We start from the raw sequence: 15,540 nt of genomic DNA, 5'->3' as shown, positions 1-15,540 counted from the left end.
TATACAAGTTCACCATTCTGCTCTAATCTACAAGTGTAAATATCATAAATAATACAGCACAGAAGGAGGCTATTCAGCCCATCATGCCTGTACTGGCACGTTGAAGGAGCTATCCAATTACTTCCAATTTCCTCGTAGTCCTGAAAATTTTTTCACTTCAAGTATACACGGCAACTTTGTCGCTTACATTTGTTCATGTTCCTTTGAGGTGTAAGATGGGTATATGGCACAGTGTGTTGGTACAGTGGTAAGTTCCTATGCTGAGTTCCCAATCTCGGATTGAGGTGGGAAAATGGGAGCCTGAGTTCATCAGTTGGACCCTGTAAGAGTGACAGATATTTAGGATATGAGAACCACCTGCCCATATTTATCGGATGGGGAATGATTCATGTACGGAGGATCTCAGAACAAAAATGGTCAATGGGCTCCCCCAATGGCTTAGCAGCTCATGATGTGGTGCACTTTATAGAACCAGGAAGTTCCTAGACTCAGTTCATGATCTATGCAAAGACCACATTGGGTTCACTAGTGGTGGATGGCCTCAATTAAACCATTTCTTCAGGGCACGTGATCGGAGTTGCTGTACTTCAGGTATTCATGACAGACATCTAAAAACTTGATGGGAGTTGCCTCATTCAAGTCAATCACTCATCATACATATCTGGCCATAAAAAGATCAACTAATTCCTAATTTATATATTTTATGTTTATGTGTGTGTCTGTGTATGTGATTTTGTGTTTGTGTGTGGGTGTCTGTGCCTGTGTTTGTGTGTGCAGTTATTATGATGAAGGATGGCATTGTAGGGAGAACACTTTGTGTGGTTTGTTTCCAGTTAATAGTGTCCAGTGCTCTCTGCCTATAACACAGAGCAACACTTCCTCCACCCGACCTCACGGTGCCCTCTGCAGTACCACTGTGACACTCCATCAGCCAACTTTTCTCCCTTTCTTCTGGTCAGTGTTTCTCCTCTTATTTCCTCGATTGAAGGTGTTCACTCATGGTTGAATAGGATTCCACTGCTACAGTGCCCAAGCAGCTGCTATTCACATTTGAGCCTAATCAGTGAATGTGGACAGGCTATTTACTCCTGGGAGCAATCACTGCTGAGCCCAATTCTGTCCTCCCTCAATGTCAAGGTGTCTGCAGATCCAGCAGGGATTTGGAACAGGAACCTTAGCCAGTTTCCAAAATCCAGAAGCACCAGGACATCCTCCTGCTAACTTAGAAAAAGACTTGGGGATCAGTCTTGGGCCTTGCTGGTTCTGTACTGTTCAGTTGTATCCCTGAATCATTTGTGGCAGGGTAGAGCAGCAGAGAGATAGAAGACTTTCATAAGCTCGGGCTGGATCTCATCCCAAGCCACAGACGTGAATTGCCATTGTGCCACCTGAAGTACCTGTAATTTTGCTATTGGAATTTCACTGGAGCTGTGGCCCTGAAATTTCTCTGGTGGTGCGATGGAAACCCTGCTTATATGCTTCTGCCTAGGGCTGTCAATCCAGGATTGTCCTTAAATCTCCAGGAATTAAAGATTAATCTGCTGGGCACTGCTGCGATCAAACCCAGCCGAAAAATCATGGTGCTATTAAAGAAAAGTTTATTAATTCTAAGAATATTTGAGATTGGAACAAAGGCTGTGGTGAAACCTCCAGGATTACATCCAGCTAAAGTTGGCAACCCTACTTCCGCTGCACTTAGGGCAAAGTTACAGCAGTGGAGCACGAGCAGCTGTGTGGAAATTCCTGGCCATTGTGCTGCGCTTGAACCAAAAATAATAGTGACAAAGTACTTACGCACTACTGCTGTTTATTTATCTCTTCAGGAGGTCCTGAGAGGACAAGAGTTGTTCCAGCCGATACTACGCTTTACGTGATAAGTGGATTGCAAGAGAGTTCCACGTACACCATCCGAGTCTCGACTATAGTTGGAAGCAGGCAAGGAACGCCCATTGTCGCCTCGGCCCAGACACGTGAGTGTTCTCGTTATTGTAGCTTAAGAAGCCAGACAGGTTCCAGGCTATGGTGAGGCTTGCATGATAGATCTCAAATGTTGTGGTTGGATTCTTTATGTACACAGACTCTTTCCCACCTGCACAATCTCACACTTATGTCTGCTCATACAGGAAGGCATCATTACCTAAAATAAAAGCAAAATACTGCGGATGCTGGAAATCTGAAATAAAAACAAGAAATGCTGGAATCACTCAGCAGGTCTGGCAGCATCTGTGGAAAGAGAAGCAGAGTTAACGTTTCGGGTCAGTGACCCTTCTTCGGAACTGTTTATCTCGCGCCTTTAATGTAGAAAAACATTAATGTAGAAAAGCTCCCAGATGCTTCACAGAGGCACAATTGGAAAAAAATGGATGCCAAGCCAAAAATAAAATACTAGATGTCCTCTTATGCCATCTCAACATCCTTGGACCAATTCCATGTGTTATACCTATGATACACTTCATAAGCTCCTCGTTTTCATATCTGTTGTCAGTTATTTACTCTCTGCAGAGAATGTAAGAAATTACTGAACAGAAACCTCTGAAATCTGTCCCAGATTACCTGCCCCACCCCAACCAGGATTATAGGAATTAGGAAGAGCTCCATTGGAATATGCAAAATAAATAGCAGAATGCAGCCTGCAGTACCACAAAATACCCATTGGGGGCACTGATGAGAACAGGTAACCTGATAAGCTCAAGAGCACTAAAATAAAAGCAAAATACTGTGGATGCTGGAAATCTGAAATAAAAACAAGAAATGCTGGAACCACTCAGCAGGTCTGGCAGCATCTGTGGAAAGAGAAACAGAGTTAACGTTTCGGGTCAGTGACCCTTCTTCAGAACTAGCAAATATTAAAAATGTTAGACGTTATAAGCAAGTGAGCCGGGGGTGGGGCAAGAGATAACAAAGGAGAAGGTGTAGATTGGACAAGGCCACATAGCTGACCAAGAGGTCATGGAACAAAGGCAAACAATATGTTAATAGTGTGTTGAAAGACAAAGCATTAGTACAGATAGGGTGTTAACGAACTGAGGATTGAATAGCAGCAAGTGCAAACATGAAAAAAACAGTGGGTAAGCAAACTGAACAACCTACAATGAAATGAAATTAACAAATGAAAAAAAAATTGTAAAAAATAAAAAATAAAAAAAATAACTAAATAAAAGTAAAATGGGGGGCCCGTCATGCTCTGAAATGATTGAACTCAATGTTCAGTCCGGCAGGCTGTAGTGTGCCTAATCGGTAAATGAGATGCTGTTCCTCGAGCTTGCGTTGATGTTCAGTGGAACACTGCAGCAATCCCAGGACAGAGATGTGAGCATGAGAGCAGGGGGGAGTGTTGAAATGGCAAGCAACCAGAAGCTCAGGGTCAGGCTTTCGGACTGAGCAGAGGTATTCCGCAAAACGGTCACCCAGTCTGCGTTTGGTCTCCCCAATGTAGAGGAGACCACATTTTGAGCAGTGATTACAGTATACTACATTGAAATAAGTACAAGTAAATCGCTGCTTCACCTGAAAGGAGTGTTTGGCGCCTGGGATAGTGAGGAGAGAGGAGGTAAATGGGCAGGTATTACACCTCCTGCAATTGCAGGGGAAGGTGCCATGGGACGGGGACGAGGTGGTGGGGCTAATGGAGGAGTGGACCAGGGTGTCGCGGAGGGAATGATCCCTTCGGAATGCTGACAGGGGAAGGGAGGGGAAGATGCGTTTGGTAGTGGCATCACGCTGGAGGTGGCGTAAATGGGGGAGGATGATCCTTTGGATATGGAGGCTGATGGGGTGGAAAGTGAGGACAAGGGGAACCCTGTCACGGTTCTGGGGGGGGAGAGGAAGGGGTGAGGGTAGAGATGCAGGAAATGGTCCGGACACGGTTGAGGGCCCTGTCAACAACAGTGGGGGGGAATCCTTGGTTGAGGAAAAAGGAGGTCATATCAGAAGCACCGTCATGGAAGGTAGCATCATCAGAGCAGATGCGTCGGAGACGGAGAAACTGGGAGAATGGAATGGAGTCCTTACAGGAGGTAGGGTGTGAAGAAGTGTAGTCCAGGTAGCTGTGCTCAAGCTCAAGAGCACAATGGTCAGGAATTGCAGCACGGCAGGTGCTTAGTTTGCCTGTCAAATTAAATGGTTCCAAGTTTATTTAAGCTCTATATTTACGGTTTGAGATTGATTCCTTGTAATGTTATAGATGGGTTCCTATGTTTGTTTACTTTTAATTTTAAGGATGTTTTCAGTGTAAGGCTTCCCAACAGCCCATGCCATGCTTGGCCGAGAGGCTCGGCATCCACAACTCGGTCCCAGGCCTTTCCCAATACCCTTCTGGAACCGGACTGGAAAAAGAAAGAAAATGCATCCCCCGAGTGAGAAATTGCATTCAACTGCTCTCCAGCACTGGAGGCTGGGAGCTCAGGGAATGATTTGACTCTTAATCACTCCCATTCAGTTATCCATTTGGTTCAAAGCAATGCAACCAGGTCGCTGATCACTCACCCATCCTCTGCATTAAATTTGAGAGCTGGTTCAGGAACATGTGGAGAGAAAATCAGATTTAAAAAAAAATGGTTTAACTACAGATTAAAGGTTAAAGGTCAAAAGCCTGCAATCTTTCCTTAATTGAAATGCAGGCAAAATTCGTAATTCCAAGTTGTTTGTAAAGTAAAGGCAGTTCTTAAAATATGTAATCTTGTCTCAAAAAAGTAATAACCAAGGCTTTAACATCATTGTCTGAAAGAATCTGTCTCAGTTTTGACCTTTCCTTAGGCTCCAAAAAGAAACCTTTACTCACGGCAAAGCCATTAGTGGTTATTTCACCAGTCACCCTGGCAACCAAACCTGCCCTTGCTGTAACGTTCCATTCAGATGCGAGACAACTAACCAGCAGCCGAGGCAAGCCAACCTCACCGCCTACAACCATAACCACAATCACCAGGAGGATCACCACTACCACCGGCCCTACCACAACCTCTGCCGCTGCCAAGAGAGCCTCAGCACCTCAGGCCGCGCAGGACAGACCTGGTAAGTGAGCAACCCGCTTATGAATCAACAGAGCAAAGAACATATATTAACCCTTTGGACTACCAACAGCTCCAGGTGATTTCAATCTCCCTGGACCAGCTATTTGCATTAAGTTTCTCAACTCATGATACAGAAACAAAGGACAATGGCAATTGGTGCTTAACATGATAAAATGTTACAAAGCTCACGCAGACCGGTCTGAATAGACCAAGGAACAGTACAAACTAGGGTTGGATTCCCTGCAATCTAGAAGGCTGAGGGGTGATTTGATCAAAGTTTTCAAGGTATTAAAGGGATCTAATAGGGTAAATGGAGAGAGGACCAGGGACACAGCCTAAAAATTAGAGCCAGATCTTTTAGGAGTGACGTTAGGAAACACTTCTACTTGCAAAGGGTGGCAGACGTTTGAACTCTCTTCTAAAAATGTTAATTGATGCTAGATCAATTGTTAATTTTAAATCTGAGATCAATAGATTTTTGTTAACCAAAGGAATTAAGGGATCCAGGGCAAAGTGGGTTTTTGGAGTTATGCCACAGATGATCCAAGATATTATTGAATGACAGAACAGGATCGAGAGGCTAAATGGCCTCCTCCTGTTCCTATATTCCTAGAAGAATTAAGAGTTTTTTTATTCATTCATGGGATGTGGGCATCGCTGGCTAGGACAGCATTTATTGCAATTCCCTATTTGCCCTTGGGAAGTTGATGGTGAGCTGCCTTCTTGAACCGTGGCAGTCCTTGGGGTGTAGGGACACCCACAATGCTGTTAGGAAGAGAGTTCCAGGATTTTGACCCAGCGACAGTGAAGGAACGGCGATATAGTTCCAAGTCAGGATGGTTTTCACCAGTAGTAGGGTTGGTAACCGAGAGACACAGATTTAAGTTAATTGACAAAAGATTCAGGGGACAGATGAGCGATTTGTGATCTTGAACGGACTGCCAGAAAGGCTAATGAAAGCAGATTTGGAGGGGAACTTGCAGGTGGTGGTGTTCCCATGCAACTGCTGCCCTTGTCCTTCTAGGTGGTAGAGGTTGTGGGTTTGGAAGGTGCTGTCGAAGGAGCCTCGCTGAGTTGCTGCAGTGCATCTTGTAGATGGTACACACTCCTACCACTGTACGTCGGTGGTGGAGGGAGTGAATGTTTGTGGATGGGGTGCCAATCAAGCGGGCTGCTTTGTCCTGGATGGTGTCGAGCTTCTTGAGTGTTGTTGGAGCTGCACCCATCCAGGCAAGTGGAGAGTATTCCATCACACTCCTGATTTGTGCCTTGTAGATGGTGGACAGGCTTTGGGGAGTCAGGAGGTGAGTTACTCGCCGCAGGATTCCTAGCCTCTGACCTGCTCTTGTAGCCACGGTATTTATATGACTACTCCAGTTCAGTTTCTGGTCAATGGTAACCCCCAGCATGTTGATAGTGGGGAATTCAGCGATCGTATTGCCGTTGATTGTCAAAGGGAGATGGTTGTATTCTCTCTTGTTTGAGATAGTCATTGTCTAGCACTTGTGTGGCATGAATGTTACTTGCCACTTATCAGCCCAAGCCTGGATATTGTCCAGGTCAGAGTTGACTAAGGGCTGAGATGTTCTTCCCATTTCACTTTGGGCAGGAAGTTGGAGGACCTGAACCTTTCTGTGTGTTTCTGATCGTAATGAACGACATTAAACTGTGTCCCTGCTTCACTCAGAGCTCATGCTATGAAAATGACGTTCTTGCTCCCCTCAAAATGTTTCATGTTTCCAAACATTCTTTCATGGGCCTACTCATCCGACTCTGCTCCTGCTCTGTGGTTACTTTTCCACCCCTCTTCCTTACCTGACAATTTTCCCCCTCTCCTCTCACCATTGCCTCCTTCTCTCTTGAGGGCAATCACTTCTTGCTGGTGAACGGTTCCACCAGCTTCAGCTGTCCTCTAGTGGCTTGCTCAGTCCTTCATGCATGAACCTTTACTCCGAGTGTTGGGTGGCTGCTCAGTCACCAAGGGGAACCATCACTGCTGAGCTGGATTCTGCTCTCACCTGACACCCACACCTGCGCACTTACCAGCAGAAGCCACCAGAGAACAATCGACGGCAAGAGCCCTCGGCCAAAGATGCTAAAGCCAAATGTAGAACCCTAATTACTGATCTAACTAAGATCAGCTAACTCAGAACATGTGTCTAAGATTCAGTTCCCATTGGGCTGTCTGTTACCATCTGAGCCATCGGGCACCTGCCTGCAGATGTGTTATCCATCTTACAGCATCTTAAAGGGAAATTGCCTCCACGAAAATATGGTCAACAAACCTTTTCCTGTGTGTTAATAATCATGTGACATAAAAATGTAACTGCTCAAAATGCATCAACAAGTGCCTTGTTCATGATATTGTAAAGACGAAAATGACCCAGGGCCTTTCCTCCTCTTTCAAACAGAACAAAGCTTCCCAAAGTTTTTCACAAAGGCAAGCTGGAACAAATCTTCAAGAACTTGCTGCTCCTTCTCTGTCCTCCCGTAAAGGGTTTTGAGAGAGTAGATATTGACAAATTGTTTTCACCAGTAGTAGGGTTGGTAACCGAGGGACACAGCTTTAAGTTAATTGACAAAAGATTGAGGGGAGAGATGAGCGATTTGTGATCTTGAACGGACTGCCAGAAAGGCTAATGAAAGCAGACTCATTAGTAACTTTCAAAAGGGAATTAGATATAAAGTTGATAAGGAAAAATGTGCAGGGCTATGGGAAAAGTGCAGGAAAGTTGGACTAATTGAATAGCTCTTCCGAAGAGCTGGCACAGGGATGATGGGCTGTATGGCCTCTTGTGTTGTCTTGATTCTATATAGTCTGGAACTTGCTTCCACAAAAGGCTGTGTATCATTTGAAATTTTCCTCTGTTACCTTGCCAAGTGGCTGCTGCAACTTGGGGATGAAGAGATATGCAAAGAGGTTTGGAGACAACTGGGATTCTATAATTCTTGTTCTGTACTGAATACTTCTTGTTTTTTTCCTTTGTCAGTTTGTGGCAGAGCCAAGGCTGACATAGTGTTTTTGGTGGACGAATCCTGGAGCATTGGCCAGAATAATTTTAATAAAATCCGAGATTTTCTCTTCAGGATTGTCTCATACTTCCCGAAGATTGGACCTGCAGGAACCCAGGTAAGTGTTCCTGTGGGAGCAGGAAGACACTCAATGAAATTTGGTATGTGTTATTCTTCTGTTATGTCATGTAATTTGGGTGAGAAAAGGCCATTGTCAAGCCTCCTTTGACAGCACCTTCCAAACCCGCAACCTCTACCACTTAGAAGCACAAGGGCAGCAGGCGCATGGGAACACCACCACCTGCAAGTTCCCCTCCAAGTCACACACCATCTTGACTTGGAATTATATCGCTGTTCCTTCACTCTTGCTGGGTCAAAATCCTGCAACTGCTTCCGTAACAGCACCATATGGACTGCAGTGGTTCAAGAAGGTGGCTCACCACTACCTTCTCGAGGACAATTAGGGATGGGCAACAAATTCTGGCCTTGCCAACGACACACATACGAAAAGAAAGTGCTCACCTCATATCTTTTGAGACTCGTTCCCAAGCTTTCTCCCCCTTCCTGGGAAAGGCAAAGAAACAGAGACCCATGGTCAACTCAGGAAAGCTCTGTTAAAATTCCTCTCCGTCCCTACAAAGGCTGTCAGGCAAGCCCCAGTATTTCCCGACTTGTTGGCTAGTCCCTAAAATCTCACCTGCTTTCTGCCATAATCATGTAGTTTTACAAGGATGTGCCTGACGCCTACCTGAAGGTTGCAAGAAGTCCCTTTAAATGTCACCTCTGGAACGCTGTCCACAGGTCAATCCACCCGAGAAGAATAAAATTTGTTCACATCTATCTTAACTCCGTGCTTCCTCAGTTTAAACGGGCGGCCCCTAGTTTTAACTGGTCCCATCACCTTAAACAAGTTATTCACATGAATGTTATTGGTGCCCTTAATAATTTTAAAGAATTGAATCAGAACCCCTCTAAGTCTCTCTCTCTCTCTAGCAAATAAAAACACAGGGCATGATCTTCATTGCTTTTTTCCTGTACCTCCTCTGGAACTAAAATATCCTTCTTGAGGTGGGGGAGATCTCTAAATGATGTTTTACGAAAGCCCTCTTGTCTGGTTACTTCAGTGAGATTTTACCAGAGGAGTAGATTAACAATTGGGCGGCACAGTGGTTAGCACCGCAGCCTCACAACTCCAGGGACCCGGGTTCAATTCTGGGTACTGCCTGTGCGGAGATTGCAAGTTCTCCCTGTGACCGAGTGGGTTTTCGTTGGGTGCTCCAGTTTCCTCCCATCGCCAAAGACTTGCAGGTGATAGGTAAATTGGCCATTGTAAATTGCCCCTAGTGTTGGTAGGTGGTAGGGAATATGGGATTACTGTAGGGTTAGTATAAATGGGTGGTTCTTGGTCGGCATAGACTCGGTGGGCCGAAGGGCCTGTTTCAGTGCCGTATCTCTAAATAAATTCAGAGCTCCTTTTGTCTGGCCAATATTTGTTACTGAAGTTAGTTGTCAGAACAGAAGAATGTTAAAAAGTTTGGTAGAATGAAAAGGCCATTTGATCCAACAAGGTCATTTGACCCAACAAGGCTGTTCCCTTCCCACATAGAGTTAGGTTTGAGGGAACTGGTGTCAGTATTTCCCTCCCCCAGCCCAGAGGGACTGAGGCCGATTGTAACAGCTCTACACTCATCCCAGCTGAGATCAGTTGACTGAGCACAGGCCAGAAACTGAGCCTGTGACCTTCTTGGTTGAATGGTTCAATTCCACATTTTTCAGTGGAGCCATTCAATCTTGCACTTAGAAAAAAATATAAATGTTCTTTCTAGCAGATTAAGTAATTGGCAAATCAGTCCTGGTTGTTGACTGTCTCATCATCGGGTTAGAATCTTGCTGATAATCTTTCCTTTCCCTTTTTGGTTGATGCATCTTCCACCATCTTGCCGGTGATAATTGCTGCTTGTGGTTTTCACTTTGAAGTTGCCAGTTGGTCTCTAGTTGATATTAACCGTTCCTTTGGTTTCTTTGCATTCTGTAACAGGTCGCCATAGCTCATTACAGTGACAATCCCAGGACAGAGTTCCAGCTCAATCAGTACAAGGACAGGAATTCAGTTTTGAGAGCCATCAGAGGAGTTCAATATGGAGGAGGCAACACCAGAACAGGTGAAACATTTAAGATATTTATCAGTATGAAATAGACCGGGTTAAAGGATGATGCTTTTCTCCCTTAGAAAAGGAGTTTGCACTTTTGCTTCATACATAATAATAAGTCCCATGTGGGTGTAATTAGGTGATGTAATAATCTAGTTTCCCAACATGACGGTCTCTGTATTTGAGGCATCCAAATGTTTTGTTGTTGCAGAAAAGTATTTTTCCTTGGTGTATTGATGTCTACACACCTCCCCATTGAATCTCTGGTAGCTACTCATCATCCACCTCTGTTCTCCATCCACCCCCATTACCCCTTCACTATCCACTCCATTATCTATCCAACCTATTATCGACCCAATTATCTAACCATCCCCATTACCTATCCACCTCTGTTATCTCCCTCCATATTTCCATCCATGTAGAGCAATATTTTTCTGTATTATCCTACTTTGCCTTTGAACCAATAATTTTATGTTGTTTACAAAAGCTCCGTTACCAAGAAGCTCCATTTGCAAATTTACCTGAGGGTCATGTGCTCACTTTCCCGCCCTAATGTCAACCTATTTACAGTGTCAGCATTCTTCCCTCATCTATCTATTTGTTCGTCCTTCCTTGCATCAATTAACCAGATCCAGTTGTCCACTAGTTTTGCCAAAGTTGGAAAGGTCACATCACATTTCTCTAGGTCTTGAAGTACTAGAGCTTTCAATATAATTTCCAGTTCCTCAGTGCGAGGAGGGTCTCCTTCTTCTTTGAGATCCCTTTGCAGAGCAACACTTTGCAGAGTCATCTGCTTCCTGTCTCTTCTTGAGATATGCCTTATCCACAATTTTTGCCTAAAGTGTACACATTATGTTATATATTTGTTCCTCATTCAGTGCTTTTTTTTTCTATTTTTCCAGCCAGAGGCATTGGTTATGTATTAAAGAAGTTATTCCAGACAAATGCTGGAATGCGACAGAATGTCCCCCACATTCTGGTATTGCTGACTGACGGACGGTCACAGGATGAGGTTGAACTGCCGGCAAGAGTTGCGTTTGGTTTAGGTATGGCTCTGTTTGAATTTAGACTATCAATTAACTTTTAATAGTTGGCATCTTCTGATGGAGCCTGAGAACGGTGTCTAATAAATTTAGCACTTCTAGACTATGGGAACTCCTGAATGCACCAGGAAAGTTGAAATCAGTTATAAAATCTTGCCAGCAGCTTGGCTAATTCGGTACAGAACTGAGAACTAGCCTGGAACCTGGGCCTGTAAAGCCTGGATACCCAATAATGTGGCGCATTTTCCGATTGAGCCAATGGGGTCTCGCCTTGAAAAGCCTTTTAAGGGTCATTGTTGCTGACAGAAAGGTGTTAATGAACAGTTTCAATGAGATTTGTCAAGATACCTGGTACTGGCAGAATGGGCCGAATAGCCTCCTTCTGTGCTGTATCATTCTATGTGACATGCTGTTGTAATTCTTACAGTGATTTTTATAAGTTCATTATTGTGATATGGGCATCACTAGCAAAGCCAGCATTCATTGTCCATCCCTAATTGCCCTTGAGAAGATGGTGGTGAGCCATATTCTTGATTCACTGGAGTCTGTGCTCCCACAATGTTGTTAGGTAGAAGTTCCAGGATTTTTACCCAGTGTCAATGAAGGATCAGTGATATATATCCGAATCAGGATGGTGTGTGACTTGTGGTGGGACTTGAGGGTGATGGTGTTCCTATGTGTCTGCTGTTTTTATCCTCCTTGGTGGTAGAAGTCATCTGTTTCTGAGGTGCTGTTGAAGAAGCCTTGGCAAGATGATAAATAATTGCAAAAAGATCGTTGTGTTACTGACTTGTGGGAGCAGTGGGGTGAAGATGATTGGTTCCTTCCTTTTCACAGCAACAATCTCACCCTTTAACCTTCGAATGTCAATGAGCCGAGGACATAGACCGATCTCTGTTGTTCCCTAAACAGTGGCTTCTGGATCTAAGTCGTCAGTCAAGGGGAAATCAGGAAGTGCCAAGTCAATATAAAGTTGTTAAACCACAGGAAGGACAAAATATTTAGTTGGTTGCTTTTGGTGCACATCCCAGCAGCCAATCAAGGAGAGGCATTGACAAAGACCTGGATAGAACTCAACCATCAAGTCTGCTACTAACTTAGAGGGACAATGGTGCTAGAGGCCATAAAGTAGGAAGAGAGAAGATTAACTGGCAAGGGACAAACTTAACATAAAATAAAATAACAACTTTTGCTTATCTGAAATAAGTAACATGTTTTCAAAGTTCCATGATGGTTTTTGATAGAGTAATGAAAGAGAAACTTTTCCTGTGGCGGAAGGGTTGGTAACCCGAGGATACAGATTTAAGGTCATTGATAAAAGAACCAGAGGAGACAAGAGGAAAAAAATTACGCAATGATTTGTTATGATCAGGAATGCACTGCCTAAAAGCAGATTCAATAATGGCTTTCAAAAGGGATATGGGATAAATGCAAGTGGAAAAATTTGCCAGGCTATGGGGAAAGAGCAGGGGTAGTGGGGACAAATTGGAAAGCAGAGGCACAATCGGCTGAATGGCCTCCTTCTGTGCTATGACATAATCTAAATTCTATATTGTATAATATCTCTAAATTATTGCAGTGATGTTTTAATTAGACAGAAGAGTGGAGATTGAGGCAGGCAATAAGGAAATAATCTTATCAAGAGATTCTTGTGACTTCACAAACCATGAGACGGAATCTCAGGCATTAAATAATCTGCATCTTTCAGGTATTAAGATCATCTCTGTGGGGATTGCGAGTGCAGATATGGAGGAACTCAAAAGAATCGTCTACCGTGGCCCCCTCAATAATATATTTTTCGCAAGCATGTTTGATGATTTGCCTTTGATTGAAAGAGAACTGGTAGAAAGGATCTGCACTGAAGCCACAGAGACTGAGGTAGGAGCTGTTCACATTTGCAGTCTGGATCACTTGTTTGCTCAGTCTATCCCGTCACAACTGGATTATGCTGATCTCTGATGGCCAAGGGTAAAAGAATAGGTTAAAGAGGGTGCAGAGGTGATTTACTGGAATGCTACTGGGGTACCGGACTTCAGTTATTTGGAGAGACTTGAGAAATTGGGATAAAACCGAAAGTGCTGGCAATACTCAGCAGGTCTGGCAGCATCGGTGGAGAGAGAAGCAAAGTTAATGTTTCAGGTCTGTAACCTTTCATCATGTTCTTATTCCCCTTGGTGGTAGAAGTCATGTGTTTCTGAGGTGCTGTTGAAGAAGCCTTGGCAAGATGATAAATAATTGCTAAAAGATCGTTCAGTTACTGACTCGTGGGAGCAGTGGGGTGAAGATGATTGGTTCTATCCTTGACACAGCAACAATTGCACCCTTTAACTTTTCCATTGATCAAATGTCACTGAGCCGAGGACGTAGACAGATCCCTGTTGTTCCCTAAACAGTAGCTTCTGGATCTAAGTCATCAGTCAAGGGGAAATTAGGAAGTGCCAAGTCAATAAAGTTGTTCAACCACAGGAAGGACGAAATATTTAGTCGGTTGCTTGTGGTGCACATCCCAGCAGCCAATCAAGGAGAGGCATTGACAAAGACCTGGATAGAACTCAACCATCAAGTAACATAGAAACATAGAAAATAGGAGCAGGAGTAGGCCATTCAGCCCTTTAAGCCTGCTCCGCCATTCATTATGATCATGGCTGATCATCCAACTCAGTAAACTGTTCCCGCTTTCCCCCCATATCCTTTGATCCCTTTTGCCCCAATATATCTAACTCCTTGAAAACATATGATGTTTTGGCCTCAACTCCTTTCTGTGGTAGCGAATTCCACAGGTTCACCACTCTCTGGGTGAAGAAATTTCTCCTCATCTCAGTCCTGAAAGGTTTACCCCGTATCCTTAGACTATGACCCCTGGTTCTGGACTCCCCCACCATCGGGAACATCCTTCCTGCATCTACCCTGCCAAGTCCTGTTAGAATTTTATAGGTTTCGATGAGATCCCCCCTCACTCTTCTGAACTCCAGTGAATATAATCCTATAAATTTAAAATCTACCAACTGCTATGGTGGGATTTGAACCCACGTTCCCAGGGAATTCACTTGGGGCCTCTAATTACTTATTCAGTGATATTACCATTATGCCACCATGTCTAACTTGGAGGGACAATGGTACTGGAGGCCATAAAGAAGGAAGAGGGAAGATTAAATGGCAAGGGAAAAACATAAAATAAAATAAACACTTTTGCTTATCTGAAATAAAGTAACATGTTTTCAAAGTTCCATGATTCCACAGATGCTGCCAGACCTGCTGAGTATTTCCAGCACTTCCTGTTTTTATTTTGAATTTCCAACATCTGCAGTAGTTTGCTTTTATTTGAGAAATTGGGGTTGTTCTCCTTAAAGCAGAGGGCCCTAAGTGGAGATTTGATTGAGGTATTCACAATCATGAAGGATTTTGATGGAGTAAATCAGGAGAAGCAATTTCCAGGGGCAAAAAGGTCGGTAACCAGAGGGCACAGATTTAAGGTAATTGGCAAAAGAACCAGAGGCGAAATGTTGTTATGATCAGGAATGTACTGCCTGAAGGTGGTGAAAGCAGATTTAATAATAACTTTCAAAAGGGAATTGGATAAAGATTTGAGGGGGGAAATTTGCAGGGCTGTGAGGAAAAAGCAGGGGAGTGGGACTAATTGGATAGCCCTTTCAAAGGGCTGGAACAGGCACGATGGGCCAAATGGTCTCTTTCTGTGCTGTATCATCCTATGAATACTCAGGATGGCATCAATGGAACAAAAGACAGTAGGGCAGCTTGGTGGAACAATATCCTGCAGCTCCACAGAGCTGGACTGTGGAATACTCAGGCATAGGTTCAGGTCTATAATTCCCTGCGTGCTGAGTCAACATGGAGAGGTGCCCAACGGATGCTTCCTTTGGAAATGGCGTGAGGAAGGAATATTAGAGAGAGAGTCAGTCAGTGTTGGCTTGTGCATTCCTACCAGCCAATAATAGAAAGACCATGGACACAGGTTTTTGAATCTGCTTGCCTGTCGATCTACCTACCTTCTCGGTTGTAGCAATGAAGACCAGACTGTGATTAAGCATTTAAAATGTACATAGGGCATTCAGCCAAGCTCATTCTGATGTTCTGATCCATCCTAAGGACCACTGCATTCCCCTTATCCTGTCTTGGTACAGATTGCCATTTCTTGTTTGAATGTTGTAGCTGAGTCTGATTGTTTTTTTTAATTCATTCATGGGATGTGGGCATCGCAGGCCAGGCCAGCATTTATTGCCCATCCCTAATTGCCCTTGAACTGAGTGGCTTGCTAGGCCATTTCAAGGGCATGTAAGAGTCAGCCACATTGCTGTGGATCTGGAG

At 44.0% G+C, this 15,540-nt stretch overlaps 1 protein-coding gene across 1 annotated transcript in view; it reads left to right on the top strand.

The window, feature by feature from the left end:
• Positions 1-15,540, top strand: part of col7a1l (collagen type VII alpha 1-like) — a 353,167-nt gene that overhangs the window by 45,123 nt on the left and 292,504 nt on the right. The window contains exons 17-22 of the mRNA XM_068059665.1: positions 1,824-1,970; positions 4,756-5,010; positions 8,000-8,139; positions 10,060-10,183; positions 11,074-11,217; positions 12,923-13,092. Of these exons, the coding sequence (XP_067915766.1) occupies positions 1,824-1,970; positions 4,756-5,010; positions 8,000-8,139; positions 10,060-10,183; positions 11,074-11,217; positions 12,923-13,092 (980 nt within the window). The remainder of the gene's footprint in view (positions 1-1,823; positions 1,971-4,755; positions 5,011-7,999; positions 8,140-10,059; positions 10,184-11,073; positions 11,218-12,922; positions 13,093-15,540) is intronic.

This window comes from Heterodontus francisci, chromosome 27, assembly GCF_036365525.1.
Source record: "Heterodontus francisci isolate sHetFra1 chromosome 27, sHetFra1.hap1, whole genome shotgun sequence".
NCBI classification, from domain to species: domain Eukaryota; kingdom Metazoa; phylum Chordata; class Chondrichthyes; order Heterodontiformes; family Heterodontidae; genus Heterodontus; species Heterodontus francisci.
This window is presented reverse-complemented; position numbering and strand designations above follow the sequence as displayed.